This window comes from Coprinopsis cinerea (assembly GCF_000182895.1).
Source record: "Coprinopsis cinerea okayama7#130 chromosome 1 map unlocalized cont3.1, whole genome shotgun sequence".
Lineage (NCBI taxonomy): Eukaryota > Fungi > Basidiomycota > Agaricomycetes > Agaricales > Psathyrellaceae > Coprinopsis > Coprinopsis cinerea.
Genome location: NW_003307544.1, coordinates 163,765 through 189,063, shown reverse-complemented (window position 1 = coordinate 189,063; position 25,299 = coordinate 163,765). Strand labels below are relative to the sequence as shown.

The 25,299-nt window shown below is 52.4% G+C and overlaps 8 protein-coding genes across 8 annotated transcripts; 5 read left to right on the top strand and 3 right to left on the bottom strand.

Annotated features, from left to right (window-relative positions):
• Nucleotides 1-1,821: 1,821 nt before the first annotated feature.
• On the top strand, nt 1,822-2,639 carry CC1G_02776 (hypothetical protein; the record flags this gene model as incomplete). Its single annotated transcript, XM_001828143.2, has 4 exons — nt 1,822-1,964; nt 2,057-2,371; nt 2,433-2,570; nt 2,627-2,639. 4 exons carry the CDS (start codon nt 1,822-1,824, stop codon nt 2,637-2,639), a joined length of 609 nt encoding a protein of 202 aa, XP_001828195.2.
• Nucleotides 2,640-3,769: 1,130 nt separating this feature from the next.
• CC1G_02775 (hypothetical protein) lies at nt 3,770-4,286 on the top strand (the record flags this gene model as incomplete). The annotated part of the gene is made up of 2 exons (XM_001828142.2): nt 3,770-3,904; nt 3,957-4,286. 2 exons carry the CDS (start codon nt 3,770-3,772, stop codon nt 4,284-4,286), a joined length of 465 nt encoding a protein of 154 aa, XP_001828194.2.
• Nucleotides 4,287-5,226: 940 nt separating this feature from the next.
• Nucleotides 5,227-6,606, top strand: CC1G_02774 (hypothetical protein; the record flags this gene model as incomplete). Its single annotated transcript, XM_001828141.1, has 4 exons — nt 5,227-5,491; nt 5,548-5,744; nt 5,795-5,965; nt 6,025-6,606. The coding sequence occupies 4 exons, from the start codon at nt 5,227-5,229 to the stop codon at nt 6,604-6,606; spliced, it is 1,215 nt and encodes a 404-aa protein (XP_001828193.1).
• A 463-nt stretch (nt 6,607-7,069) lies between these two features.
• Nucleotides 7,070-9,386, bottom strand: CC1G_02773 (hypothetical protein; the record flags this gene model as incomplete). Its single annotated transcript, XM_001828140.2, has 4 exons — nt 7,070-8,016; nt 8,069-8,508; nt 8,560-9,083; nt 9,135-9,386. The coding sequence occupies 4 exons, from the start codon at nt 9,384-9,386 to the stop codon at nt 7,070-7,072; spliced, it is 2,163 nt and encodes a 720-aa protein (XP_001828192.2).
• A 201-nt stretch (nt 9,387-9,587) lies between these two features.
• On the top strand, nt 9,588-13,178 carry CC1G_02772 (hypothetical protein; the record flags this gene model as incomplete). Its single annotated transcript, XM_001828139.2, has 9 exons — nt 9,588-9,839; nt 9,900-10,598; nt 10,655-10,999; nt 11,055-11,200; nt 11,252-11,649; nt 11,705-11,896; nt 11,969-12,080; nt 12,146-12,864; nt 12,916-13,178. 9 exons carry the CDS (start codon nt 9,588-9,590, stop codon nt 13,176-13,178), a joined length of 3,126 nt encoding a protein of 1,041 aa, XP_001828191.2.
• Nucleotides 13,179-13,359: 181 nt separating this feature from the next.
• Nucleotides 13,360-14,749, bottom strand: CC1G_02771 (hypothetical protein; the record flags this gene model as incomplete). The annotated part of the gene is made up of 4 exons (XM_001828138.2): nt 13,360-13,959; nt 14,017-14,178; nt 14,242-14,456; nt 14,506-14,749. The coding sequence occupies 4 exons, from the start codon at nt 14,747-14,749 to the stop codon at nt 13,360-13,362; spliced, it is 1,221 nt and encodes a 406-aa protein (XP_001828190.2).
• A 461-nt stretch (nt 14,750-15,210) lies between these two features.
• Nucleotides 15,211-17,284, bottom strand: CC1G_02770 (hypothetical protein; the record flags this gene model as incomplete). The annotated part of the gene is made up of 5 exons (XM_001828137.2): nt 15,211-15,441; nt 15,494-15,889; nt 15,945-16,025; nt 16,081-16,827; nt 16,892-17,284. 5 exons carry the CDS (start codon nt 17,282-17,284, stop codon nt 15,211-15,213), a joined length of 1,848 nt encoding a protein of 615 aa, XP_001828189.2.
• A 960-nt stretch (nt 17,285-18,244) lies between these two features.
• CC1G_02769 (hypothetical protein) lies at nt 18,245-23,616 on the top strand (the record flags this gene model as incomplete). Its single annotated transcript, XM_001828136.1, has 9 exons — nt 18,245-18,376; nt 18,428-18,801; nt 18,868-19,321; nt 19,383-19,580; nt 19,631-20,717; nt 20,775-21,114; nt 21,168-21,466; nt 21,523-21,762; nt 21,815-23,616. 9 exons carry the CDS (start codon nt 18,245-18,247, stop codon nt 23,614-23,616), a joined length of 4,926 nt encoding a protein of 1,641 aa, XP_001828188.1.
• Between the last annotated feature and the right edge of the window lie 1,683 nt (nt 23,617-25,299).

The following is a 25,299-nucleotide window of genomic DNA, read 5'->3' as shown; positions in this document are numbered from 1 at the left end:
GCACATAGCCGCTACACCAAAAGGCAGCATGACTGAAGAGCTTATCTCTTCAGCCACCGTCGGGTATATGAGCGTTATGGGAACCGCTGTAAGCCACCGGTCTTACAACCGCCTTGCGAGAAGAGGATACGTGGGACGTCCAAGAATCAAGGAAATCGGCCCACCCTAAACGGGAAACGTACGGGAAATGGAAAGCAAGCGCCCAAAGGCTCAGCCCACCCACCAAACAGGCGCGCTCCTAAGCCAGCTCGTCCCAAGGTCAATCCGGCTCGAGGCCCCAGACTGCGCAAACGAGGTTACGGATATTAGTACTACTAGTCAGATTGATTAAGCCTTTCCCATGTCCCAGCACTTCACCCGTTTTCGTGTCGGTTCTTCGTTAAGCTTAGACCTGGCTGAGGCTGACTCGTGTCACAAACGTCGTTGGTTGGGTCTCTTTCTATTCTCCATCTTGAATAAGGGTTGCATCGATTAGGGAGAGTATTATTGGTAAGAAAGAATGTATTGATATTGTGAGGTAAAGAACGAAAACACAACGAAGTCCTCAGCGCGAGAGGATCTTCGTCTGAGTTGGTGGCGCGAGCGAGAGTTGTTCACGTGCCACCTTCCAGCTCAGTCGAAGACCTTGATCCATCACCCGGCTTTCCCCCCGAGCTGGATTTCCCAAGTATGCTTAGAACGTACTTCGGTCGTGGACATCACGGTGGAAGTGGAGTGGATATGCATGGTGCGTTAGCCTTGAGGCTGTAGTTAAAGCTTCAGGGGATCTACAACCCACGACGGTAGCACACACCGCATGAGCGGTTGCACCGTGGTAACCAAGGTTGAAAGTTCATGAAATACAACCTCCATTTGGGAACTCACTGCGTTGAAATGGCTTTGTTTGGGCTGTGCAATCCATCTATCTATATATCGCCGTCACGTCGATCCGTGCGCAAAGTACCATGGGTTTGAAACAGCTCTTTCATTCAGAAAAGAGGCCGATAGGGTGCATGGTTCGACTGGTACTACTACATTAGTAGCCGATCACTCAGAATTGTATGATAGCAGCGTTGCATCGAATCCGTGAGGGACATCTCAGAATGCGATTTGAAAATGAAGGACGGAAGGAGTTGAACGTTTCCCGGAATGACCGATGAGCGGATCCGGATTCACTTGGATGGTGTGAAAATCATCTGACTGAGGTCGGCCACTCTCCAACAAGGTGCGGCAACGGCGTGTATTTCCCGCTGCCTTGAGATAGCGCCCGTGAGGAGTAGCGCTCGATCCCTGTTCTGCTCGGGAGACTCGGATATTGAATAAGGATGAGAAAAGCGAGGTGGAAAGGACCTATGTATAATGTATGGCTAATGAGAGTGGACTTGAATTTTGCTGGATGGACGTTCGAGGCGTTCGGATAGCCAGAGGGCACAGGATATAGATATTCTTGTGTGGTAGTGGCACACCGCTACGTTTCTAACGACTAGAGTTCGGATTACTGAAGCAGCTACCACGCCGACACCTCATTACGATGGGCGGGCTTCGGACAATCCCTTTCGCACATGCCGTACAGGGGTATCGGCTATCGTCACTCACCATTCATCCAAACATGGACCAAAATAAAGTCCAGAGGCTATATAAACCCCCAGAGAGTCGTTCGAGCTTCTTCAGCAGGTTCTCCCTCATCTACTCGAGCAGGTTCTCATCTCACAACAGCTTCAGTTCTCGCCGGTTGAGTTCTGTATATCCGCCCTAAACGACGTCTCTCTTTATCTCTCTCTCTCTCTCTCTCCCTTCAGCTCATATCCACTCTTTATTCTTATTCCTCTCCAACATTTTATAATGGTCAAACTCGCTAGTGTCGCCTTCATCACCGCCGCGCTTGTTGCCTCGGCCTCAGCCGCCCCTCAACCGCAAGGTCCCCGTACTGCTGGTGCTTCCGGTGGGAACAACCCTCCTAATCCTGAGATCTTTGGTATTATCGCGTAAGTATCCACCTCCCGCACACCGTTCTGTTGAATCGTAGCCCCCCGGGATCGAGGACTTGTTACTTACCCATCTGCTGAAATCTTTCCAGAAGCGGCATAAAAAAGGGCTATGACAAAGTCAAGAAGCCTCGGGATTTTGGGGAGGAGGAGGTGATGTATGTACGCGAACTTCTGGAGGACCTGTATGGTCGTGAATTTTGGGAGGAGGTGTATGAGCGTTCGCCCCCGGCTTCGTCGTCCTCTTCTGGCGGTGGTATTGGCCGCGCTCCGCCTATGGATATCGGTCGTCCCCCGTCCCCCGTCCGCCGTGTTCCACATGTCCAAGGCGCCAAAGGCCTCACCCAGGTTCCGCGGGACCTTGGACTCGACTCTGAGGTGATGTACCAACGCAGTCCTTCAATTGGGTAAGGTGTTCCCTTGACTATTGGATACGTATTTCGTGCTTACCCTGTGTCTTCTGTGTAGGAAAGGAGGCAGGGTCAAGCCCCTGATCAATCGACCACGAGATGTTGGGGACTCGGACATGTATGGACGGGACTTCTTGGAGGAGCTGTATGAGCGCGATCCCCAAGGACCCGCGAGCTGGGCGTACTATGCGGCAAAGTGAGTAATGTAACCTTCTACCGACAACGAGCTCTGTGCTGACGGCTCTTTACCAGGGGGTGGTATTAAGAAAGGCGTTGAGGCGTACAAGAGGCGTAAACTCCTTCGTAACGCTCAGCGACAGCCTCGAAGCGTTGGTGACGCGGAGGATGTGTATCAGCGTGCTGTTGGGTGAGTGTCTTTTTCTTGTTCACTTTCGCTTGGCTTACCGCCCTCATTTCGTTTTTAGTAAACAAGTACCAAGGCCTACCGTCCAGAGGCCTCAAGGAACCACCTCCCAAATGTTCTCCCGCGATCTTGCTGAAGGATCTGCTCAGAATGAAGTGTGAGTTTGATTTCTGACCCATGTACTACATATCATCTTTTTGTACTACAGCCATGGTTATGATCTTGACGAGTTGGATTAGGAAAGCGCGGACTCGGATGTCCATACACTGCTGTAATGTGTACTACTGTTCTGTAACTCGTACGCGTTGCAACCCAATCCGATCTCAGTGGCCTGCCGTCGTTCATGTCGGAGTCATCGTGTGTCTTATTAGTCTGAAGTTCACATTTGGGCAAGTAGGAGTGCCGAGCGTTGAGTCTAGTCTAGTCTAGGATATTATCGGCGCCATTTTCAATCATTTGCCCCGCCTTCGCAACATCGAATATAATCATGTCCTTTTCCTCGGTCTCCGGTGCACCCACCTTAGGGACTACAGATCATCCTGTATATATCCTCTAGTAGCGGACTTCTTTGTAGTGCAGGGAATATGGCTAAGAGACTGAAAGTGACCGATTGATGGGGCAGTTTGCCTAAAATGGAAGGTTACATCTGATGGTGCACACTCCATTGGGAACGAACCCGCGTCACCGTCCTGTCACCATCTGTCATCGGACGTGCGCCCATGAGCACTACGCACTTGCGCGCACATTGCTATCGACGCCCAAAATCCCCCCCTAGCACCTCTATTATCTACAGTCGACCAGTCTCCAACACAGTCAAGGTCCTACTACCTACTCGAATTACTTTCACGGCCCCCAAGCCCTTCCGATAAGCATACCTTTCGCCGCCATACTGCTCCCCACCGCTCATTCAGCACTTGCATGACATCCCTAAAGATGACATCGAACTTGGCGTATAGCGTTGCTACTTGTAAGCTGGTGTGTTTCTCAGTAACCGCCACCACCCCCAGCACCGACTTGCGGGTCTCCCGACCATGCCTCGAGAGGCCAAGCAAAGCTTGAACCCCGCAAGACATATACGGCGTGACCATCGCAAGGACGTCACCGGCTTAGGATTTGCGGCATACAGTCCTGTTAAAAAGCGAGATGCATACAAGACTCGCACCCGCGTCAGCTACATTGGCCTCGACTCCGAAATGTCCAACGTATCCCTGCGCCTAGAACAACTCAAGGCTCAAGCTGAACGACTGCGTCACGAGCGGGTGCTCTCTACCTCTGGACCTCCTTCCGCTGAGCATCCACTTACACCCCCCCCCATGCGACACCGGGGGCGCCATGCCAATGGAGACAGAACACGAAGGCGCCGACAACGACGACGACTGGGTCGAAACCGATTCAGAAGATGAACAGGAACCGGCACCAGTTGACACAGGCGGTACAGGGGGAGCAGAACAAGAACACGACATTCCGGATGTGTCTGCGGTGTATGACGAAGAAGACGACGACTTGGACGACGACCCAGAGCAGGCAGTAGATTATGGCCTAGTGTAGAGGGACGGCGAAGTGAAAATAAACAGTTTAGCAGAGGCGGAGCGGAGTCAGCTGAGAACTAGAACCTCAGTAAAGACAACAGTCAGCTGAGGGCACTTAGGGAATCTCGTGGACACCCGATGGCTCATTATGCTAGGCTCAGCTGAGGCACTCGAGCAATCTAGGAACCCCGACTCCTCTTCATGCGACTGCCAGCTGAGTCTTCTTGTACTTCCCCTAAGCACTTCGCAACCCCCTCAGCTGAGTGTGTATCCAATGGTCCGTTGAGTACACACCCAGCTGAGCGTCGCCTCCCCACTCCCCAGCTGAGTATGTACCCGACTATTCGTACAGGCTCTGAGCATAGCTTTCCCCCCACTCTCTACGCTGATATTTGGGCACACGCTCAGCTTAGTCCTCCTTCTCACCGACACCCTCAGCTGAGTGTGTACCCGACTGCACGTTGAGTACACGCTCAGCTTAGTCCCGCTTCCCACCGACACTCTCAGCTGAGCGTGTATTCAACTGGCACTTGGTTACACACCCAGTTGAGCATCGCCTCCCCCCACTCCCTCAGCTGAGTGTGTACCCGACTGCACGTTGAGTACACGCTCAGCTTAGTCCCGCTTCCCACCGCCACTCTCAGCTGAGCGTGTACTCACCGGGCAGTCGGTTACACACCCAGCTGAGCATCGCCTCCCCCCACTCCCTCAGCTGAGTGTGTACCCGACTGCACGGTGAGTACACGCTCAGCTTAGTCCCGCTTCCCACCGACACTCTCAGCTGAGCGTGTATTCAACTGGCACTTGGTTACACACCCAGCTGAGCATCGCCTCCCCCCACTCCCTCAGCTGAGACTGCACTGACTCATCCTTGCCAGGTCCCTGTTTAGGGGAGGGGGCTGGTCGCCCTCTGCCCATAATTGCTCGTTGTTCACTGCTGTCACCTCAACATCCACGCCATGTCGCCCCAGAGTCTAGGGACTAGAGAACACCTCGCTTCCTGGTCGAAACGGATATTCTTCAAACCCGAGTTATACCGTGCTCGTTATGATGTCCCACCCCGGCTACAAAAAACCCTCGGATATGCTTTCTACGCTCTTACCCTCGACCGCAAACTAAACAACGGCAAGGACTTTTTTGATTCCGACGACCCTATCGATGGATCTGTTCGGGAAGAGCTGGAAGGAATCGTGGATAAGGTTACTCAGGCTCGAAGGCGCACCAGTGAGGGTCTCTTTCCTTTCTTAATCGTACTTATATCAGTATAACCGTGTCGCCAGTACGGATGGAATGGTCCTGGAAGGAATTTCTTGACGGTGCTGATCAGTGTCGACACGATCCCGACCTTCTCCTGCAACGGTTTCCGCCACCACCCCACATGGCACAGTCCCCGATTGATTACCCTGTGTCTTTCGTGGATCGCGACGGAAGACTTCTCTATATTTACCTTCCATCTTTGTTGAGCCAAACACGCGTTGTGAGTCCCTTTCCAACAGTCCATCCGCCTCACTCACTTACTCCCCCAAGAAAACCATTTTCGATGCGGCGGCAAAGGTTTTCCGCTCGCAGTCCTCAGACTTCCAAAAAGAGCTGGGGAATAATATCCTCGAACACGAGAAGGTACTTCCCCCCAACCCCACATTACAACCAGGCGGATTGGCCCTGTTTCCGGCCAAAGGCCATAGCCAGCATCTCCCTGTGAGTCACTTGTACCTAGTATTCTCCTTTTGTTTCCTGATGACAACCCACCACGCCAGTGGGAGCAACATGTCCCTCCTTCTCCAACCTTCTCCAACCCCAGGCACTGCCATGCCGCTTTCGACTTCCTCGATTCGATCGACGCGGAAACTACAGGCATTCTCGGTGCTGTGCTTGCTTTAACAAGTCCCAACCACCTGCATGTCGTATACGAGTTGTTTGAAGCTCTAGAATCTCGAACATTGGTTCCCCAGGATCAACAGCTCTTCGCCGACATCATGCAGCATTGGGCGTTTCCTTTCACCGACGTTTACCTTCACGCAAATGCCCAACTGTCCGACTCCTACCGCACTCATTACCGACCCCATACCCTCCAACTGTACTTTTCCGCGGGTCTCTCATCAGAGAACACTCTTAAGGTTGAAGGGCTTCACCGGCAATTCACGTTCGGGCCTGGTTCCATCGCTATCGGATATCCAGCGATGTTCCTTTCAGAAATGTGCCCCGGAGGGAACGACGACCAGGTAATGTTTGCGGGATGCATCGACGATCTATTGAGGGGCACGCTCACCTCCGTTCTCCATCCCTTGCCTCTCAACGACACTGAATATAATGACTACATTTCGCATATGCTTGGATAACTTGTTCAACATTGTATTTATTTCATATTTTACGCAATACCCAATACATTATCATACTGGACTAAAGAAGTATTGTAATGTCTTGTATCACGGGTAGACGGACATCTCAGCTGAGCCACGCTTACATGGGAGTACAGAACACGCGCGTGTTAGTTATACTCTCAGCTGAGACTCATGATCCTAAGTCTCAGCTGAGAGTATAACTAACACGCGCGTGAACAAGCACTCAGCTGAGAGTATAGCCAAGATTCGCCTAAGGTCAAGGCTCAGCTGAGACTCATGATCCTAAGTCTCAGCTGAGAGTATAACTATCACACGCGTGAACAACCACTCAGATCTTTTCGATAATTGTCCGAACCAAAAATTAAATATACAACGACAATGCAGACTAAGTACACGCGCAATACAGACGTAGAGACCAATATGAAATGAAGAATCTAATGAAAAGAAAGGAAGACAGTAACTACCTCTTGGCTCCTCTCCGAGCTGTAGCGCGACCTCTACCCCGCCCATTCCTCGTTCTTGACGACGATGTAGCCTGACCTCTACCCCGCCCAACCCCCCTGCTGGCGGACGATGTAGGCTGATTGGAGGACCGAGTTAACATTTGCTGGTCTGCGTCCAACCTGGCACGTTCCGACCTAGTCATCCTCGGGGTTTTCAGTGCCGCCTCGTCCACAGGCGGTACTTCTAGACGAAGGCGTTTCAGGATCGGGGGCTCGGAATCAGACGATGAACTTGAGGCTGGAGGTGGCAGCTCCTGTTCAGGATTCAAGTCCTGGCGAGAAGGGAAGTAGAGTTTTTCAGGGATAGGTGACTCGGTGTCCGAACTCGTAGACCCCTCGGAAGACGTAGGTGTCTCTTCGTCGGAGGTGGGAGTTGAGGCTGTGTCACCTGGAGGGCGTTCACTCGAGTGGGAAGGGTGTTCGTCGTCGGTCGAGGTTTCCGTTGACTGCTCATCTGAGGTTTCCGTCGAGGAAGGCGACGATGTTGGTGTCGACGAGGTATCAGTGGATGGCGCTTCCTGTCCTGGATTACGACGGGGCACTGAAAATACCCGATTTGCGCGTTTTTGACGTTGTGCAGGAACGGGGGAGTGTGGCTGAGCTGGGCTTTGGACCCTTTCAGCGATTGACCTAGTCCTCCAAACATTCTTCACCTTGACAGGCAAGGCCTTGAATTCGAACGTCTTCTTGACACTGGGATCTTGTTGGCGGTTGTACAGCGCGTGGTAGATGGCCTCCTTCATCGCAAGTGACGCGTCGGAAGGCTCCTGGAAAGAACTACGAAGCGTTCCAGGTAGCATGTCCTCGTGCATGCATTCCTCCCAAACCGCACGAATCCCGGTCCATTGTACAGAAGGACCCTGGCACGTTGTAGGAGGGAGTACCTTGCCACTTTGCGCGAGTGCTGAAAGGTCGGTCGTGAGCCTTAACAACGCGCTGAAAGTGTGAAGACCTACCCCAATGACGAGCGAAGAAACTGCGCAGCACTTCGCCCAGCCAGAGTTGGTGTTGCCTGTGACCAGGCCTTGAGTTGAGGGAGGGGAGGATGGGGTAGCCGTCTTCATCGACCTCCATCTCTATAATGGGTTTACCGAACCGGCGCCTGGGCTGCGGCGGCTGCGCCATCTCCTTTCCCGTCTCACCGTACAGACTCGTCAGCAGGTTATCGACGTGTTTCCCCCATTCCAAACCCAGGCCCGATTCCTTCATGATTTCCTGGCAGCTGTGTTGAAAGTCGGGCACACCAGCGACACCCAGTTTGCATTCGAGATCGTACGCGCGTCGAATCTTCTGCGCGTCTTCATACCCCAACCAGAAGTAGACCACAGCCCCGAAGTCTCGTAAGATTGCTTCAGCAAACTCGTAGCAACGTCTATGAAGGTGTTTCGACGCCGCTCTACAACACCCTGTTAGACTATTGGTCCACTATGGAAGGGAACACACTTACTTTCGCTGCTCCGATCGTGGGGGCCCGATCTCTCTCCACTCCAAGCAGATCCTTTCGTACTTCTCGATCTCTTCGGGTGTGAGCACTTCCCAGAAAAGGGTAATGGCGTCTTGGTAAGTCACGAAATAGTTGGGCGTTTTCGGCGCGGCCCCTACCATCCGTCCCTTCCACTGCCCCTTCCCCTTCCTCTTTCGTTTCCTACCTTTGCGTTTGGGTGTTCCTTCCACTCCTTCGTCCTCCACATCCCCAAGGTCATCACCACTCTCTCCAAGGTTCGACTCTTCTCCCTCGTCATCTGAATCCAGGCCATTGTCACCTTCCCTGGCCAAAAAGTCTTCCTCCGTATCGTAGAGTTTGCGCAAGTCTGGGATGGGTTTCTTATCGAGCAGGAGTTTGGCGACAAACTTCACGATCCGCGAGTGGATCGATCCAAATACACGTCGAGCGGTCCATCGAAACGCCCACACGCGTTTCGGTTTCCTGATGTCGACCTTTCCGTTCTCTTCGAACCATTGAGCCACCGCCTAGAGTGGGGTTAACGCCTTCACATACTGACGAATTTGCCTTGGACTTACTTGCTCTAGGAGAGCCTTCCTCCTGTCCGACGGCTTAACGCCCGACACCTCGTGAATCTCTTGGAGGAGGGTGGCCGATATGTTGGCTGAGAAGTCAGCCTTCAGACCCGCCCCCGTCAATTCTCGGTACTCCTCCAACGCCTCTCGCATGAAGGCAACCTGCGATGGCATAAACGTGAAGACGACTGAGGAAGCCGGGTCTGCCGGACTGCCCTGCGGGAGGGAAGCATTGGAGTGGGAGGTGCTTGACATGTCGGGTATAGAGGTGTTCGTGGAGGAATGCGGCGAATAGCAACGGGTGTACCAGTCGGAAACAAACCTGAAAAATCCTGTGTAGCCAATTGTGGACGGACTCTGATCCGGGCACCGTGACGGTCCGTCCGTAACCGCGAGTAAGCGCGAGACTTTCCCCTTTTGATCTCTGTTCATTTTGACCTCGACTCTTGCGACATCATGGTGAAAAAAGGCCAAATCGTCCCTACTACCGGCTCTGTGGTACTTATGCGAGGCAAGGTTTTCAAAGCCAAACGATCAATCAAGTCGAAGCTGGTCCCGGCTCTCCCGTCTCCCATCAAGTCCAAACCATCGCGAACTTCCAAAGTGGGCGCTAAAGATGGGAGGAACCTCTTCGGACATGACCACTCCGGGCTTGAAGTCACCATCCGAAATGAACATTTGGGAAGCTCTACAAAACGATCTACCAATGTGAGGAGGTTTTCAAAACAGACAGAGGACTTACACTAACATCAGTACGGGGTTGATTAGACGCCCAACGACTATATGCAAGACTGGTTGCCGAAACAAGGCCTTTATCTAAACGAGCTCCTTCGTCGCGAGGCTCCACCTTCACCTCTTACCTGCTCCAATTGCGGCGGATGCGATTCCGCGCAGTGGTGGCGATGTAAAGGATGCTGTGGAACTCCCGTATACTGCCAGACCTGCTGCGCCTCAGTCCACCAGATCGATCCTTTCCACCGCGTAGAAGTGCTCAGCGAATCCTTCTTCAAGCCTTCCTGGCTATGGATTAGTGGAGTTACAGTCAGCCTTTGCGAGACTAGGACCTGCCAGCCGGTCGATGTATCAGACGAGTCAAGTGAGGATTCAGCTTATGATGAGGACGAGGAGCCGAAGGACGTTCTGGATACAACAGCAGTCGACCTTGGATACCAGGCCAAACCGCCAACCAGGCTCTTCCGTGGCTGTAAGGTCCTCCTGGCAGTTCATACCAACGGTGTACATCACCTTCCTTTCCTTTTCTGCTCTTGTCCCAACGCCCCCCAACCCGAAATCCAGTTGCTTCGCAATGGATTCTACCCTTCGACTTCAAAGGCTGTACGAACTATCTTCACATTCCAACTGCTCGACGACTTCTTGCTACAGACGGTAGAATGCTTCACGTCCGCGCACCACTATTACTCCAGGATCCGAAGGCTCACAAACGAACCATTCCCTAATTCTGTTCCTGTAGGTCTAGCAGTTGGGCTATTTTCACTTCGTTTCATCTCACCGTTGTGGAATAGGATCGCACCCGTGAGCTTCGCAGGGTTAGTCGTCAGTGGAGAAAATTAAAGGAGCTCAAGCGCTCTGGGTTTGGACATCGTGATGACCCTCCAGGCGACGGTCAATTGGCACTCTTCTGTGCAGCTTGTCCGCAACCAGGTATCAACTTGCCGGCCAATTGGGAAAACGACGACGAGCAATGGAAGTACACCCGTAGCTACGTCGCTGACGGGAATTTTACCTGTGTTCATCGGAAAGGCCGACAAGACGATGACTCGTTGGTCTACTTGAAAAATGGTGAAGGATACATGACCAATCGTCATACGTACGCCAAACACTTGGAAACCACCACCGAGGCAAAAGAGGTAAGTTTTACTATAATCCGTCTTCCTGGGCGATTCTATCTAATGCGCTCTTTAGCCTGCTACGTGCCATGAACATCGTGCTGTAGCTGACAAGTCCAAACTTCACAAAGGTTGCGACGTAACGGGTGTTGGTGCCATTGCATGCATGCGCCATGGTGCTTTTGCCCCGGGCAGCGTTGTCGATTTCCAAAAGGGCGAAAGGTAAGTTAGGGCGTAAGTTCAATGGCCGGAATTCTCAACCGTTGACTCCAGACAGGTCAACATGGACTTCGCCTTCTCCCAGGCGCTAAAACTCACTCATACCGAGAACATAAGAAGGGTGATTCTGGCATATGATATTAATTGTCAATACTCGAGGCGTTTCTTCGAACGTTTCCGAGCATCTGACACACTGGATCTCCCCGAAGATGTCACATTCCTCTTTGCCATTGGCTTATTCCATGTCCATGGTCACCAAGAGTCCTGCAATTACAGGTACTCGCTCACCTTCATGGAAGGGGCTGGTATGGCCGCTGGAGAGATCCTTGAGTCGCTCTGGGCAGTGGTTAATGAGCTCGCAAGAAGCACATCGACGATGACATTAGCCCAACGGATGGAGGTGTTAGACGCCTTACTGGCAGACATTAACTGGAAGAAACTCGTTAACATTGGTACGTCACGTTGACCACAGAATCTTGCCACTCATTGAATGTTCACCCTGTCTAGTTCCTCGGATCTGTAAAGGCTGGAAGAACGCTCGCCTCGAATTCATGAGGGCGAGCGAAGACTTCGAACTATTGAACGAAACCGCCTCGCCCTTGCAGGTATCCCGATGGACCGCACAACTGGAACGTGCAAACCGTGATCGAGTCAAGGACGTCCGAGCAATGGATATTCTCGAGGGCCGTTTCCCAAAGCGTGAGTGTCGATATATTAGATACTGCTGGGGTATGTCATTCTCACTACAACTGCAATTTCGCGTTTGTACAGCGCCATCCCTGGCCAAAACGCAAAGCGAGCTTATGGAATCGGAACAACAGACTGACAGAGGCGTTGGGGTAACTTCATGGCTCGCGTTGGGCGTGAAAATTCAAGAGGCTCAGTGTGTATCCCACCCGGAATCTGCTTCCAAGGATTGTGCTAATGTCCATTCCTCTCGGAGCACAGGTTATCACTCAAAGCTTTCGTACGAGGTCTTCCTAAGGAAAAGACAGACCTACAAGTTCTCGCAGTTACCAAACGTCGCGAGCAGATTGTGTTGGACATCAACTCGTTCTACGAAATGGCGGGAAATCTCTTCCCTGAACTCGACTTCGAATCGCTCAAATTTGAGTCCCCTCCTCAAGAGGCGGTTGTTCTGGATGACGACGAGGACGAGGGCGTTTCTTCCGAGGACAATCCATTCTCTTTGACTCAGAACGACATTGAGGACGTTCGCCTTCCACTTCCTTCGTCGTTCCCGGACGATCCTTCGCCTTCTCTCCAGCGTGCTCGTGAAAAGGAGTTAAGGCTACGCATTGCGCAGGCCGAAGAGTCCTTGGAGAATATCAGAGCCGAGATTGGGCACAAGTCATTCCTATACCGTTCCAACATTCGCCTAGCAGACGGGAAGAAGCAAAAGACTCGAGGCTATGCCGCCGTGAAGGGTGTCGACAAGCAACTTCGGGTACAGATCCGGATTTATAACCTCGCCCGTTGGGCCATTCAGCGCTTAGGGGCAGACGCTGATGTTCTCCTACGATACAGACCCGTCAAGAAGGAGGACACTCGTGCAATAACGGCGGTCTACAACCCGAACGCCCGAGGGGAAAGGAACAAACCGATGTCATGGATCTGGAATCTCAATATCCAGGGCGACTCTGATAATTCGGCCTATTTGAATGAGTGTAGGTGGTCGCATTCTCTCCTGTTTTGCCATGTTAACATATTTCCTCCAGTATATAGAGTTAATTGGCTGAGAGCCAAGTCAAGGGCAAATAGGTGGGAGGAGGAATATAAACTGCTGAGGGCGGAGATGGATTGGGTTACAAACTTTTTCACTTACAAGGAGGAAGAGTGTCGAGGTTGGGCTGATGCGCAGAGGGAATCGCCAGGCCATGTTGCCTACGCAAGACGTCAGGAAGAAATGTGGAGGCTCATGCGACTGAACGCCGAATATACCTTCAAGAACACCTTGGCCAGCACTTTAAAGGTCGACTAGTTAGCGTAGTGTATTGGTGTAGAATTTCGATTACTAAATGCATTGAGTTTTCGAAAACATTGACTTACTGTCGAACAAGAGCCTTTGCCTTAGGCCGCAGGCGTCGTGGGCGGATGTTGTCAAGCAAAGGAGAAAAAAAACAGTAAAGGATTCATCGTGACAAAAGATAAAAAATGCTACGCTACATCAAAGGGGTTTCGTTTCGGAAAATGTAGTCCAGATACGCCGTGTATTCAGTAGTTCCCATAGGAGTGGGTTTGCGAACGAGACGGGAGGTGGCAAACCTAAGGTCCATGAACGAACCGACGACGACAAGGTGGTCGTCATCGTTCTTCGAGCACCAGGTAATGGGAAGAATATGAGGGAATCCTACGCATATGGTCCCAGAATCAAAATGGAATTGGCGTTCTAGTCCGGGGACTCTAAAAAGAGGGAGAGAGGTGTTCCCAAGAGACACATAGAGAGCCAGGTCATGTGGGCGGTAATCACTCCTCTCCCAACAAGGATAGAGAAGATTGGACAAAAAGTCTACGCACGTGAATGGAAACCCCCATCTCTTCATAACCTCTTCACGAAGAGTTTTGTCGCCACTCCAAATAGTCCCAATATGGAGACCCTCGAGGACTTCCAATGCAGCGTGGAAGTGATCTGGATTAATCATGGCCAGGACGGCAGCCAGTATCCCGAAAGTGTCAGGTTCAATGGACTCCAACAACTTAAACGCGTGGGGCCGGATGTCGGCCCTCTTGAAGGCTACGGCAGGCTCTGGATAGTGAACGGTCTACAGTGTGTTTCAATGTCACAACGGGCGTCGAACCAAGCGTATCGCAGCACTCACGGGGAATCGGAATGAGGTGGTGGCTGCTGGATACAGGCGTACACCCCCAGAGGGGAGGGAAAACGATGAGGACTTGAAGGAACGAAAGGAGTAGTCTAAGAAGTTGCGATGCTCGTCGGTAGTTGGGGTGAAGATAGGAAAAGCCGCTTTAAATAAGTTTTCCTAGTGGCCAGTAGATTAAATTCATCAGTGGTATTATTCCAGGAGGTTCAATTTGAGGCTTACCCAGCGGCTGGCACGGAGAATCGCGGGAAGGTAGGCGAAGACCACTCGACCATTCTTGTCGATGAAGAAGGTTGGCATGTAATGGGCGGTTGCTTGGTGATGGGGTGTATTAGGTGGGTGTGGAGGAGGTGGACAACGGCGAAGTAGTTCTTGTTCGTCGTTGCCGCATTCGGCGTGCGCCTCTTGGAATTCCTCGAGCGACCAGGGTAGCCTAACTGGCAAAAGTGAGTAGTTGTCATTAGTACTGAAGTCAAGGAGACATACGAGCGTGTTTGAGGCCCTCGTGAACCTGATTTGCAGCTTGCTGAAGCTCGCTGCGGATAAGGAGAGGAATGTCTGACCGAACGTCGGGTGGTGCTTCTGGCGGCTCAGGATCAGTCATGTGGTCGATAAGACTAAGAGCATAGAAGGCATATTCGAATGCCTTGGTAAGTAATGGACCGAGCTGGTATTGCGAGCGATACAGGGTACGGTCGAAGGAGGAGGATTGGGCAAGGGGAGTACTCATGGGGGGCAGTGGAAAAGAAGTGCTTGTTAACTGGTAGGTCACGGCTTCCGTTCGGACTTCGGAGTGATTGTTTGCCGGCGCCTATCGCCTGCGGATCTGCGTGCACAATAAGTTCCGATCCCTCTCAGCTGAGCCTTCGCTATAGGTTCCGTATGGCAAAGGCTCAGCTGAGAGGGTCAAAATCCTTTGGTCTCTCAGCTGAGACGCATGTATAGCGGGGTATGGTAGACGCTCAGCTGAGACTGTCCATTTTATGAACGGCATCAGCTGAGCCTTTGTTATAGAGCCCGTATACGATAGGCACAGCTGAGACTTGTTAAATAGACTCTATTGACGCGACTCGAGGGTTTTGAATTTAATCACATAGCCAGCAAAACATTAGTATTGACGAGACATTATATACAAACACAATAAGAGACGACATGATACGAGAGGAATAGAGATGTGGAATTAAACAATGCCTAGGACATGAATTGAGTGGCCGGGGCGATCGCCGCAGTGGAGGTGGTAGCCATAGTCTGATTCGTCGATCCAGCGAAGTGGATTGGCTGAACGTCATCGGCGCCATTGGCGAGGTATGGGAGCATCTGGGGGTCGTATTCCATCGACGAGTAAGGACGATGCGGTTCCTTGATGGGTGAGTCTTCAGCGGCGTTGAGGGGCTCAAAAACCAGATCAGTGCGGTTGGATATCTACAAATGGGGGGTGTGAATAGAGTACGGGACGAGGAACGAGCGCACTTACAGCTAGGGCCAGACCCTTAAGCTCCCTAGTGAGAGTGGCAACTTGATTTTTAAGCTCGGTGTTCTGTTTGGTGAGAGCTACAATGTCGTCTTTGAGGGTCGCTATCGATTGTTCGTGTGCGAGTACTTGGATAGGGTCAACCTTGTGCTTTTTGAGATCGCGAAGGTCCTCGCTGGTGTGTTCGGAGTGGGCGACGAGTGGTTCGATCTTGAGCTTTTTGAGCTCACGGAGTTCTTGGTCTGTACGGTTGGAATGAGCGAGGAGGGTATCATAGTTTGCCTGGACAACTGCCATTTTCGAGTAAACTTGCTTGAACACACGTATGGCTTCGGCGACGTCGAGGCGTATATTCCCTGTTGGAAGCTCGTCATCACGGGGGGGCTGCGTCCAGAAGCCCTACGAGTGGAGTTTTCAGTACAATACATCGTAGAAGAGTTTTAGACCAACATACCTCGATTCCAGCATCGTGATCGGCTCGGTCTTGGTGGTCCGAGGTGGAGGTTTCGCGATTCATAGCTGTAAGAGAGGGGTCCTAGCATGATTGGTGACTGGGCTTGCTATTGTTAGCGATAATGAAAGGAACGTACTGGTGAGGCATCGTGTCTGGCCTTCTTGAGACGCGGTCCCGTACCCGCGGTGTTCTGAGACGAAGGAACCGGAAGATTATCGTCCTCAGAGGACGAAGAGGACAAAGGTGGCCGTTTGTTAGAAGTGGCTGGTCTAAAGGTGACAGACTTTGAGGTCGTCTCCCTTGACGCTGGGTCTCTTACCATAGCCGCACCGTCAGCCTTCCCATTCCCTTTCGGGTTGGACTCTTTCCCCTTTCCCTTGTCCGCTGCGAACGTGGCTTTCACTTTCCCCTTGGCGTTAGTGTCGCCGTCGTCGTCGTGACCAAATTGGCTGTTGGTCACTTGCCCCGGGCGCTTACCCTGGTTCCTGTCCTGCTTCAGCTCGATCTTCACCTTCGCTGTGTCCTTCACCCCCTTCTCCAGCTTAACCTTCACCGACCCATCCTGTATAGCCTTCTCCTTCCCTTTGACGGTTGACGAGGCTTTAGAGACTGTCGAGGGCGGGGCTCGCTGTAGAGGGATGGGATTGCTGTAGTGGGTCGACGGATTCTCTTTACGCTCTTTCTCGAGCTTCTTGCGTAGTTCGGAGTTAAGGAGGGGGGGGATCCGAGTGTGCTGGTGGTCGAGAGTGAATATGGCGTCCGGGATTTCTTGAGGACAATCAACATATTCCTGTGCATGGGTGAACAGCCAGGTATGGATCGCCGGTCCGAGATACTTCTCTTGCGCGAAACACTCTTTAATGCTTTGCTCGGAAACCTTGAACTAAAGACGAATAAAAAAGCTTGAACAGACTGGGAATATTGGAAAATAACACCAAGTGTCGTACCGAAGCAATCATCAGTTCAGCCGTCTTCTTGTTCCATTCTTCCCCCGAGGTCCAGGACGGTACCTCACGAATGAGGTTGTACAAGTGCTGAAGCCGGTTGATGAGTTTGCTGGAGGCTGAGGCGCGGATGGTGGTCGAACTCATGGCAGCGGAGGGTAGGGTATCACGTTTCAAGACTTGAAGCTGAGCTAAGGTGCTGAGAAGTGGGCGGTGGATGATTTGGAATGCGAGCGGAGAGCGGAGACTCGAGAGTGGAGAGCGGAGAGGACGAAGGAAATTTGTGGGTCCGCTGATCGATTGATCAATCAGCAGCCGTGATCTTTGCTCGGCTGACCCACGGCTATAGAGTCCGTAGGATAAACGCTCAGCTGAGGTTGACCGTTGCACGAGCATTGTGCTTGACTGGCGTGTAAGCTGACCCTCAAATATAGTGATCCTATATTCCAGGCTCAGCTGAGTACGGAGAAAGCTTCCCCCCTCGAAGTCACCTGAGCTGAGACTTGAATGTAAGGGAGTAGACTGCAGGGTAAGCTGAGTCGACGAATCTTCCGCTCAGCCTTGCTTCCTCTCAGCTGAGTGTTGTGTCGACAGGCTCTTTACGCGGGGCTCAGCTGAGCAGGGCTGCGACCCCGGATTTGCTCAGCTGAGGCATGGGCGTGAGGCTCATCGACGCTCTGCGACTGCCGGGTATGATAGACAGGCTGAATTCTAAGCGGTCTACTGCCTGTGCCACGTAAACATAACACGCTCGAAGTACCGCTTCTGAGCTGTATAGCGTTATTAGGAACAGGGTATTATTCACAGGAGTGGCTATTACATGTTCTGTTTTGCTTTATTTTACATAGAGCTTGAACAGACCCCTACCTACAGTACAATGGTCAATACATATTCAATGCAAATAATACATATTGAATGCAAATTAGTAGGGCAGGTGGAGGGTAAGGGTCTCGGCTGAGCGTTGAAGGTAGGCAGTGTCAGCTGACCCATGCGTATAGGAGGCAAATGGAGGGGAGGACAGAAGGATAGGGTCTAAGCTGACCCTATGATATAGGCAGGATGTCTGTCTCAGCTCGCTCCTCTACTTCACTGTCAAAGGGGAATATGACACTCCGGGCACCCACTGTATAAGGGGGAAATCTATGTAGCATTGTGGAGTGCCCTTCGCGAGTATTGAACGTTGTTGGGTTTTTCTTTTCCTGTAAGTCATCACTCCGTCACCTTGAAAGTCCCAGTTGAATCATAGTTTGTATTTTAGGCTTTCACGAAGTCTCTGCTGAGGGATGCAACTGCCAACACCCGGTTGAAGCCCTCGTACGCCACGGTCTCTTCCCTACCGCCCCCACCCAACCACGAATGGCCATCTACATGCCCCTATTGGATCTCTACAATGCAATCTTTGAGAAAACGTGCGACGCGATCTACGCCATTTCAGGGGCTTTACAGAACTTCTACGAGCGAAGGGGGTTTGTTCTACTCAATCGCAAGGTATGTAACCTTGGATTCATGCCTCAGGTCATCAGCTGATATTTTTAACAGAAGGAATACGCTAAAGACGGACTTCGCAAACCTTTCGGCTTGGCTGTGCAATGGTATGACCGTCTTATGGGTCAAGTTCGTACCCGTATGGATGCGGCACTCAAAGAGGCGGACGAGGCGGCACAAGAGTTCAGGAAAACGCAACTGTCGCAATCGAGCGAAGACAGAGGGGACGCCGACATTGTGCAAGCCCTTTCCAACATACCAACGCCGCCAACGCCCGAGACTCCCCCCGATGACCCGTCACCTTTGCCTGCCTCTGCCACTCCAACCCCTCCATCCCCTAGCCTCGTTCCCGGAGAGTGTGACCGTGTACTTCGAGAGTCATGCCCTGCATGCTTCGGTGGAGATGAGTTCGGCTTAACACTGGAGAAGTAAGTGTCTTTCGAATGTAAGCTGCGCTCAGGAACCTCAACTGACCATTTATGATTGAACCACAGTGGGGGCGATGCGATGATCGCCATCGATGGCAACTTCAATCACAGACATAACCGAGGAGTCAAGCACTGCCCTAAGTTTTACGAACCCGAGCACTTCCTCTCTAAGCAGTATGTGGATGCAATCGGCAATCGAATGAAGGAAGCCAGAACAAAACCAAAGCGCCAAGTCACCACGAAAGTCCCCAAAGAGGCGGTCAAAGCATGCCAAAAGTCCCATCAAGCGGGTAGTGGATCGAACGTCAAGACCTCGCTGCAGAAGTTCGACGCAGGAGGGGTCATGGCGGCGGTATGCCGCCATGACATTCCCTTGTTTGCTGCAAACATCGACACAGCCGGTGAACAACAGAAATTCGCGGTGGCTCTCATCGAAAAGATCGCGAGTCTCATGCCTTCGAATGCCACTATAGTCGTGCTATACGACGTAGGGTGCGTCCTGGATCGAAGTACGCAGCTGGTATGTCATTACATATATGTATATATATATATTTGTCACTGCTGCTCACAATTCCGATCAGCACCCTATCATGGATTCCCGTCTCACAGTTCGCCTGAAGTTCGTCACGAGTGCCATGCACGCGTACGCTCATCAATGGGCGTGCCAGCTCGGGTACAACCCCCGCCTTCAAGTCGGATTGGCGTTGACTGACGGAGAGGGGGTGGAGCGTATATGGTCTTGGCTACGCCGTTTGATAGCGATTCAACGCAATTGCTCCGTAAGCCACCCTTCCCACTCCAAAGTGATTTTGACCGACCTTCTTCATAGGCTGAGAAACGCATCTGGCTCCTCGATCGACAAATGCACTACATCAACAGGGCGTTGCGCGATGAACTAGGCGATATCATTCGACGCCGGCTCACGAAATCCGTTCCGAAGCAGGAAGAAGACGCCCTTGCTATTCTCGACGACATTGAAATCCTCAGGGACGAGCTTGAGAGACATCATCCTTCTCCTCCCCGTTTCAATGGTTCGGAAGGGTCTGGATTGGGCGTGAGCTCCCTTGCACCTGCCCGTGTTCCCCCTCAAAGCAACACACTTCCGTCGGCCCAGCATACAACCACCCTCTTCCCAAACGCGCCTCGCCTAAACCCATCCCCGTCGGCGAAGAAAACGCGTGCCATTCTCCATCGCCAGAGGTCGGTCCCTCTAGCCTCACTGGAGACCACCCGCCCGGACACCAGCGCAGACAGATCTGCGAGCGTCCCACCGGATTTGGCAGAGGAGGAGAGGTCTACACCTGTCGACAGCATCTTCGGGGATAAACTCAAACCCATTGCACCAGGGTTGGAGAGTAGGAGGGGACAGGGGTCCACCCTCAACAGTCATGGTGCCTTGGCGCCGATACACGAAGAGGGGACCCACGAGAACCGTGAGGAATGGAGCGTGGAGCAGGCAGGCTTCGAGGATCTGGAGGGCGGTGGCGCCGAGTGGTTTGGCGATGAGGAGATCGGGAAGGCGCATCAGGGTCAGAAACCATCCATCCCTCTTTTCGATTCAGATCCACAGCCCAGCCGCACCGAGGCCCAATCTCCTTCGCAGCTAGCCACTATGGGCCGTCCATCCGCGGAACAGTCTCGCCTCATGCAACAGGGCTTTGACCGCATTGAGGAGCAATTCACATCCCTTGCCAATGAAATAGGGTACCCCGTCGCCAGGGTCAAAAACATCTGGGCCCAGAGATTCAGAATGCTCACCACAAAACCCAGAGGCGGTAACGGCGTCAACCACTACAACGTGTACGGTCAACTGTGGGGAGACCCGAAGATGAAAGAGAGGGAGATCAAAAGGGCACTCGAACATCGTGCCACGCTCAGCCCAGAGAAACAGAAGGCGCTGAACCCAGAACCGAGCAGTGAGTACATTCACTCGACCTACCGATTGTGTTCGACTTTAACTGGGTTTGTTTTAGGGGCCGAATGCTACGCTGTGTATCGTCAGTACCATCAGGAGGAGTTTTGGAAGGACATTCTCCAGCTGGAGGTGGCCGAATTGGAATGCAAAGAGCGGGAAACCGTCACTTTACAAACTCGGAAAGTCAATTTCGAGTCCACCAAGACGTCCGTTTGTAATGTTCTGGACAACGCCTCTCGGCTTCACGAGTTCGAGGCCGTCGTCATACTCTCTGGGGCTCACCATTCCGACAAAAACCTGGTGTTTGTGTACGAAACCGAAGGCGTTCAGGGATTTGTGGAGGACAGACTGAAAACTACCCACAACAATCTCGGAATCAGGCTCCAAGTACATGCAAGGTACTGTCATCGAGAGTCTTCGTTTCTTCCGAGCCAGCTGACGTGCTCTCCAGTGACACCCTCGAGAAGAAAAGGCCGTTCAACCTGTTTGAACAGGAGGCCAAGGCGAGCGTCATCACGGACGGCGAGGTCGAACAGAATCAACAGGTGCAGGCGTCGGGTTCCACGAGTGGAAATGCTGCATCCAAGCCTAGGAACTTGAAGGCATCGAAGAAGCCGGATGAGGATGACGATGAAGAAGAAGACGACGACGACACCGGCGCCACCAAAACGATCAGTGACGAGCAGTTTGCGCAAATGGGTTCCAAGGAGTTACATGCCGTTATTAGAGATCACCTGTCGCGCGAGATACGTGGGTGTATAGCTACTCGGTTACACGAGTCATTACTGACCTTCATGCTTGTCTAGGTGCCTTGCCTGAGTTCGCGCGCGAGAAGGAATGGAAGGTCCTGCATTGGAGGAGGTTACCGACCTTCCTAGCCAAACGTGGTTTGGTACTGACGAAGTGGAATCCCCACGCCAAAGTTCCTGTTAGTGGCGACGACACGGGAAAGGGCATTCGGGAAGCAGGTCCACACTGCTCGCGATACCTCGCTAACGATTGTCGCCATGGTCGGGGTGTAAAGCCAGTTAAGGCGAACAAAAATGGTACTTCATGACTACCCTGAATTGCCCTTTCAACTACTAACCATTTTGATAGACGTGCTCCGCTCTGTATTGCCTGTCATCGTCTTTCGACCACCAAAGATTTCGTCTCGCCCTTCGGCACGAGGAACCAGGGTCTTCCTCGATGGTTCGGTTGACTCCCTTGGACCTTGCTCCCTGGACAGCGACGACTACATCGGTCCTCCCCGTACAGCCATCCCCACCCCAAAGACGACAGTGGCAGCCTCAACCTGTACTGCGAAACCCAAGCCGAAGCGCAAACCTGAGCCAGCGCCACCACCTTCACCTGCACCAAAAGCGAAGGCGACAAAGAGCAAGGGCTCCAAGCCTGCTGCCGCCTCGGCCAAGAAAACTACAAAGAAATTGGGGGCTTCCAAAGCAACTACGAAGACGAGGAAGCCCACTAAGAAGTCTGCAAAACGAAAGCAGGTCGGGGGAGGAGGTGCTGCGGCGGGGTCCACGAGCTCTTCCGACGCATCAGAGTCTGAAGAGGAGGCTAGTGAGATCGACTTGGACAGCGACGATGCTTCTGGCAGACCAGGCAACCCCTCCCGTTCGCGTTCGGCAAACGTGCGACCACGGCGTAGCTCTCGGAATGAAGGACGAAACTACAAGTCGAAGGCCATCATTAGCACATCCGACGATGAAACATCCTCCGCCGACTCAGACGACGACGACGACTACAAATCAAGTGAGGTTGACTCCGACTGTGGCGGGAAGAACGTCGCTCCTGTATCGGATGGGTCCGATGTCGACGAAAGGGACGAGGAAGTTGATCCACTGGTCCAAGCAGAGGAAGGCCGTTCATGGATGGGACTCAGGACGGATGCTGTTGACTCGGCCAAACCACAATCATCGCAGGTCCCAGGGGTGGGTGCAACCAGGCCGGCAACGGCTATTCCGACTCCAGAGGGTGGGGCCGGTCCTAGCAGCTCAGGACCACTGGACAGCAACCCTTCTGGCGCTGTCGTCGTTCCCTCAAAGCGGTCTGCAAATGGGGACTCCGAGGGACAGAACCGCGTCAAGAAGCCTAAATGCGGGACAGCTCCACCGGTAGAAGGAGAGAGCAACGACTCTGCGCTGGCCACTGCGCAAGAAGATCATCGACCCCGGGCGCCGTGTACCACAAATAACGATATGCCGCCACCGTCTTCTGCACCAGTTCACGACACCAACCGTCCCAGTTTGCCTCCCTCGTCATGGGGAGCGCCTTCGTCCTTCCCTGAGCACGGGAGAGACGGTGTGTTTACTGGCAGTGGCACGTCTCATCTTGCTCAGCGACAGCCTTCTTCTGGACCTCCGCATTTGCCTCACCACTCCATTCCGCCCCAAGTCGGCCAGCATACACAGCTTCATCCTCAAGTCTCGCATACCCTCCATCCTCCGCCCCACAGTGTTCATCCCCTCCAATCACACCATTCTTCCCATCCCGTGCATCCGCCTCGTCACATGTACTCAGATAGGTACTCGGGAGATTGGGGATCGGCTCCGCAGCAGCTTCGAAACCAGGACGCGTGGTCCCAGGGGTCCTACGGTCAACGTTGGGAGGGTCACCAGCAGTACTCCCAGGATCCTCTGTCTCAGGTTCCTCAGAGCTTCACGGGATCGCAGCCCCCTGCCAATGGCACGTCGAATCAATGGCCTGCAATGCAAGATTATTATGATCCCCGGTATCCTCCATATGCATCAGCGAACATGTACCCGCCTTCTTATCAGCCGGAACCGAGCCACCAGCCCACCCAGTACACGTACGACCAGTTCAACCCGAGCTACAATCAACATCCGGAATCGACATCTATGGGCCACCCGGGCCAGCCCCCTCGTTCAGGTCGTTGAGGAGGATGCTAGTATCATTTGGTGTTTTGCTCAAGGTATGTTTCTTCCGTCGTCGCGTGCCTTATCCATCTAACAGTCTGTCCTAGCCCCAAGCCTTTCGTTTGGACCATCCTTTTTGGGCCATCCCTTTTGAATCATCTCCCCGCCATTCTTGACTGTTTCCTGGACAATGCCTGATGTCGCTTATTTATGACGGATAATTTTGTTGTCCTCGTTGTATGCATTTGGACTCTCGTATCTCTACCCCTAGCCTATCTCGTTCTTGAAATAGATTTCTTGCTTTCTTGATCTCGCTGGATTTGGAATGTGAGGTGTAACTTTGAGAAATGGTCCTATTTCAATACATGACATGTTAACAAAGCATACGTGAGACGGGATCTACAGTTGCGACAAATGAGTCGGAACCAAGGAGAAACAAACCTAGTCGGAAATGCGCAAACTGAGAGGTCGTTCTAACTATAAAAAGAAACCTATACTTGTGCGACAAATGAATGGGAACAAAGTCGATACCATGCAAGTGGGAAATGCGAAAAAATTGCAAATTAAAATTTTCGAAGACACACTGAAATGTCGTTCTAAGAAAACATATCTAGTCACTGCTCTCGGAAAACATACAATATCTTTCTTGGAGAACTTCCGGGGGGACGTATACGTTGACAGAGGTTTGATGGCAATTGCTACGCCGTGGTCCATTGCATCATTGGACTGCCACTACACATGCAGCCGCGCCCTCACACCTTCACGCTGCATCCGACTCTATGTTGAGCTGCTTTTTCTATTCTAGTTCTATTCTGCGGCCCACCAATCCAATCAAAGACATGATACGCCGTGATACGGTGAGGACGCTGTGTTTGATGCACTGAGGCGACATAATGCTGGTAGCCCGCGCATCACTCGGCCCGGGCATCATACTCGAGCAGAATGAGCGCGGTACCATCAGCGCAAATGAGCACTCCCGCTCCCCTGCACCCCCTGCCCGGCTAACTGCGCGGCGAGCGATCCTAACTGCATTAGGGATATAGGGAAACTGCCTTTGAGCAGTTCCTCTCGTAGCCCCCTTGTGCCCCATACAAAGATATGGGCATTTAGCCTTCACGTGACCTATAGGCAGGTCAAACTGCGTGCCCTGGGGTGGGTGCACCGCTCTTTCATATCCACGATGGTTTGGCCTTCACTCCAGACTTTGTTCCTGCGATCAAATTATTCGCCCTGTCCTTCTTGCCTTTCTTACTCTCGCGCACCAGTTCCCTTATTCACGAATCGTCGATTAATCGCGGTGAGATCATCTCGTCTTACCTGAATCTGACTCGACTGGCTTCCGCTTCAGTCCAATTGCGGTGCGAAGACGATTTTTACTGTATACATTCGCAAACGGTACCGGGGAACAGGTTAAGTAGTAGTTCGATAGTAGCAGGTGATGGGGCGATAGTGCGCTGCATTTAGATATTTTATGTTCAGTTTATGTGTGCGCAATTTAACCGTATGTAAGTATCATATGTACGAGACTCGAGTGAGCCTTTTTTATGATCATGCACAGCGAACAAAGTCCTATCAAATTTGATTTTGAGTGACGCTGTCGTCTGAATTGGAACTAGCTTGGAGCTAGGTTAGAGCCAACCTGGAACCAGCTAGGGGTGTACCTGTCCAGTTGGAAACTTCATGTCCCCGGCCGCCCGTGCTCGA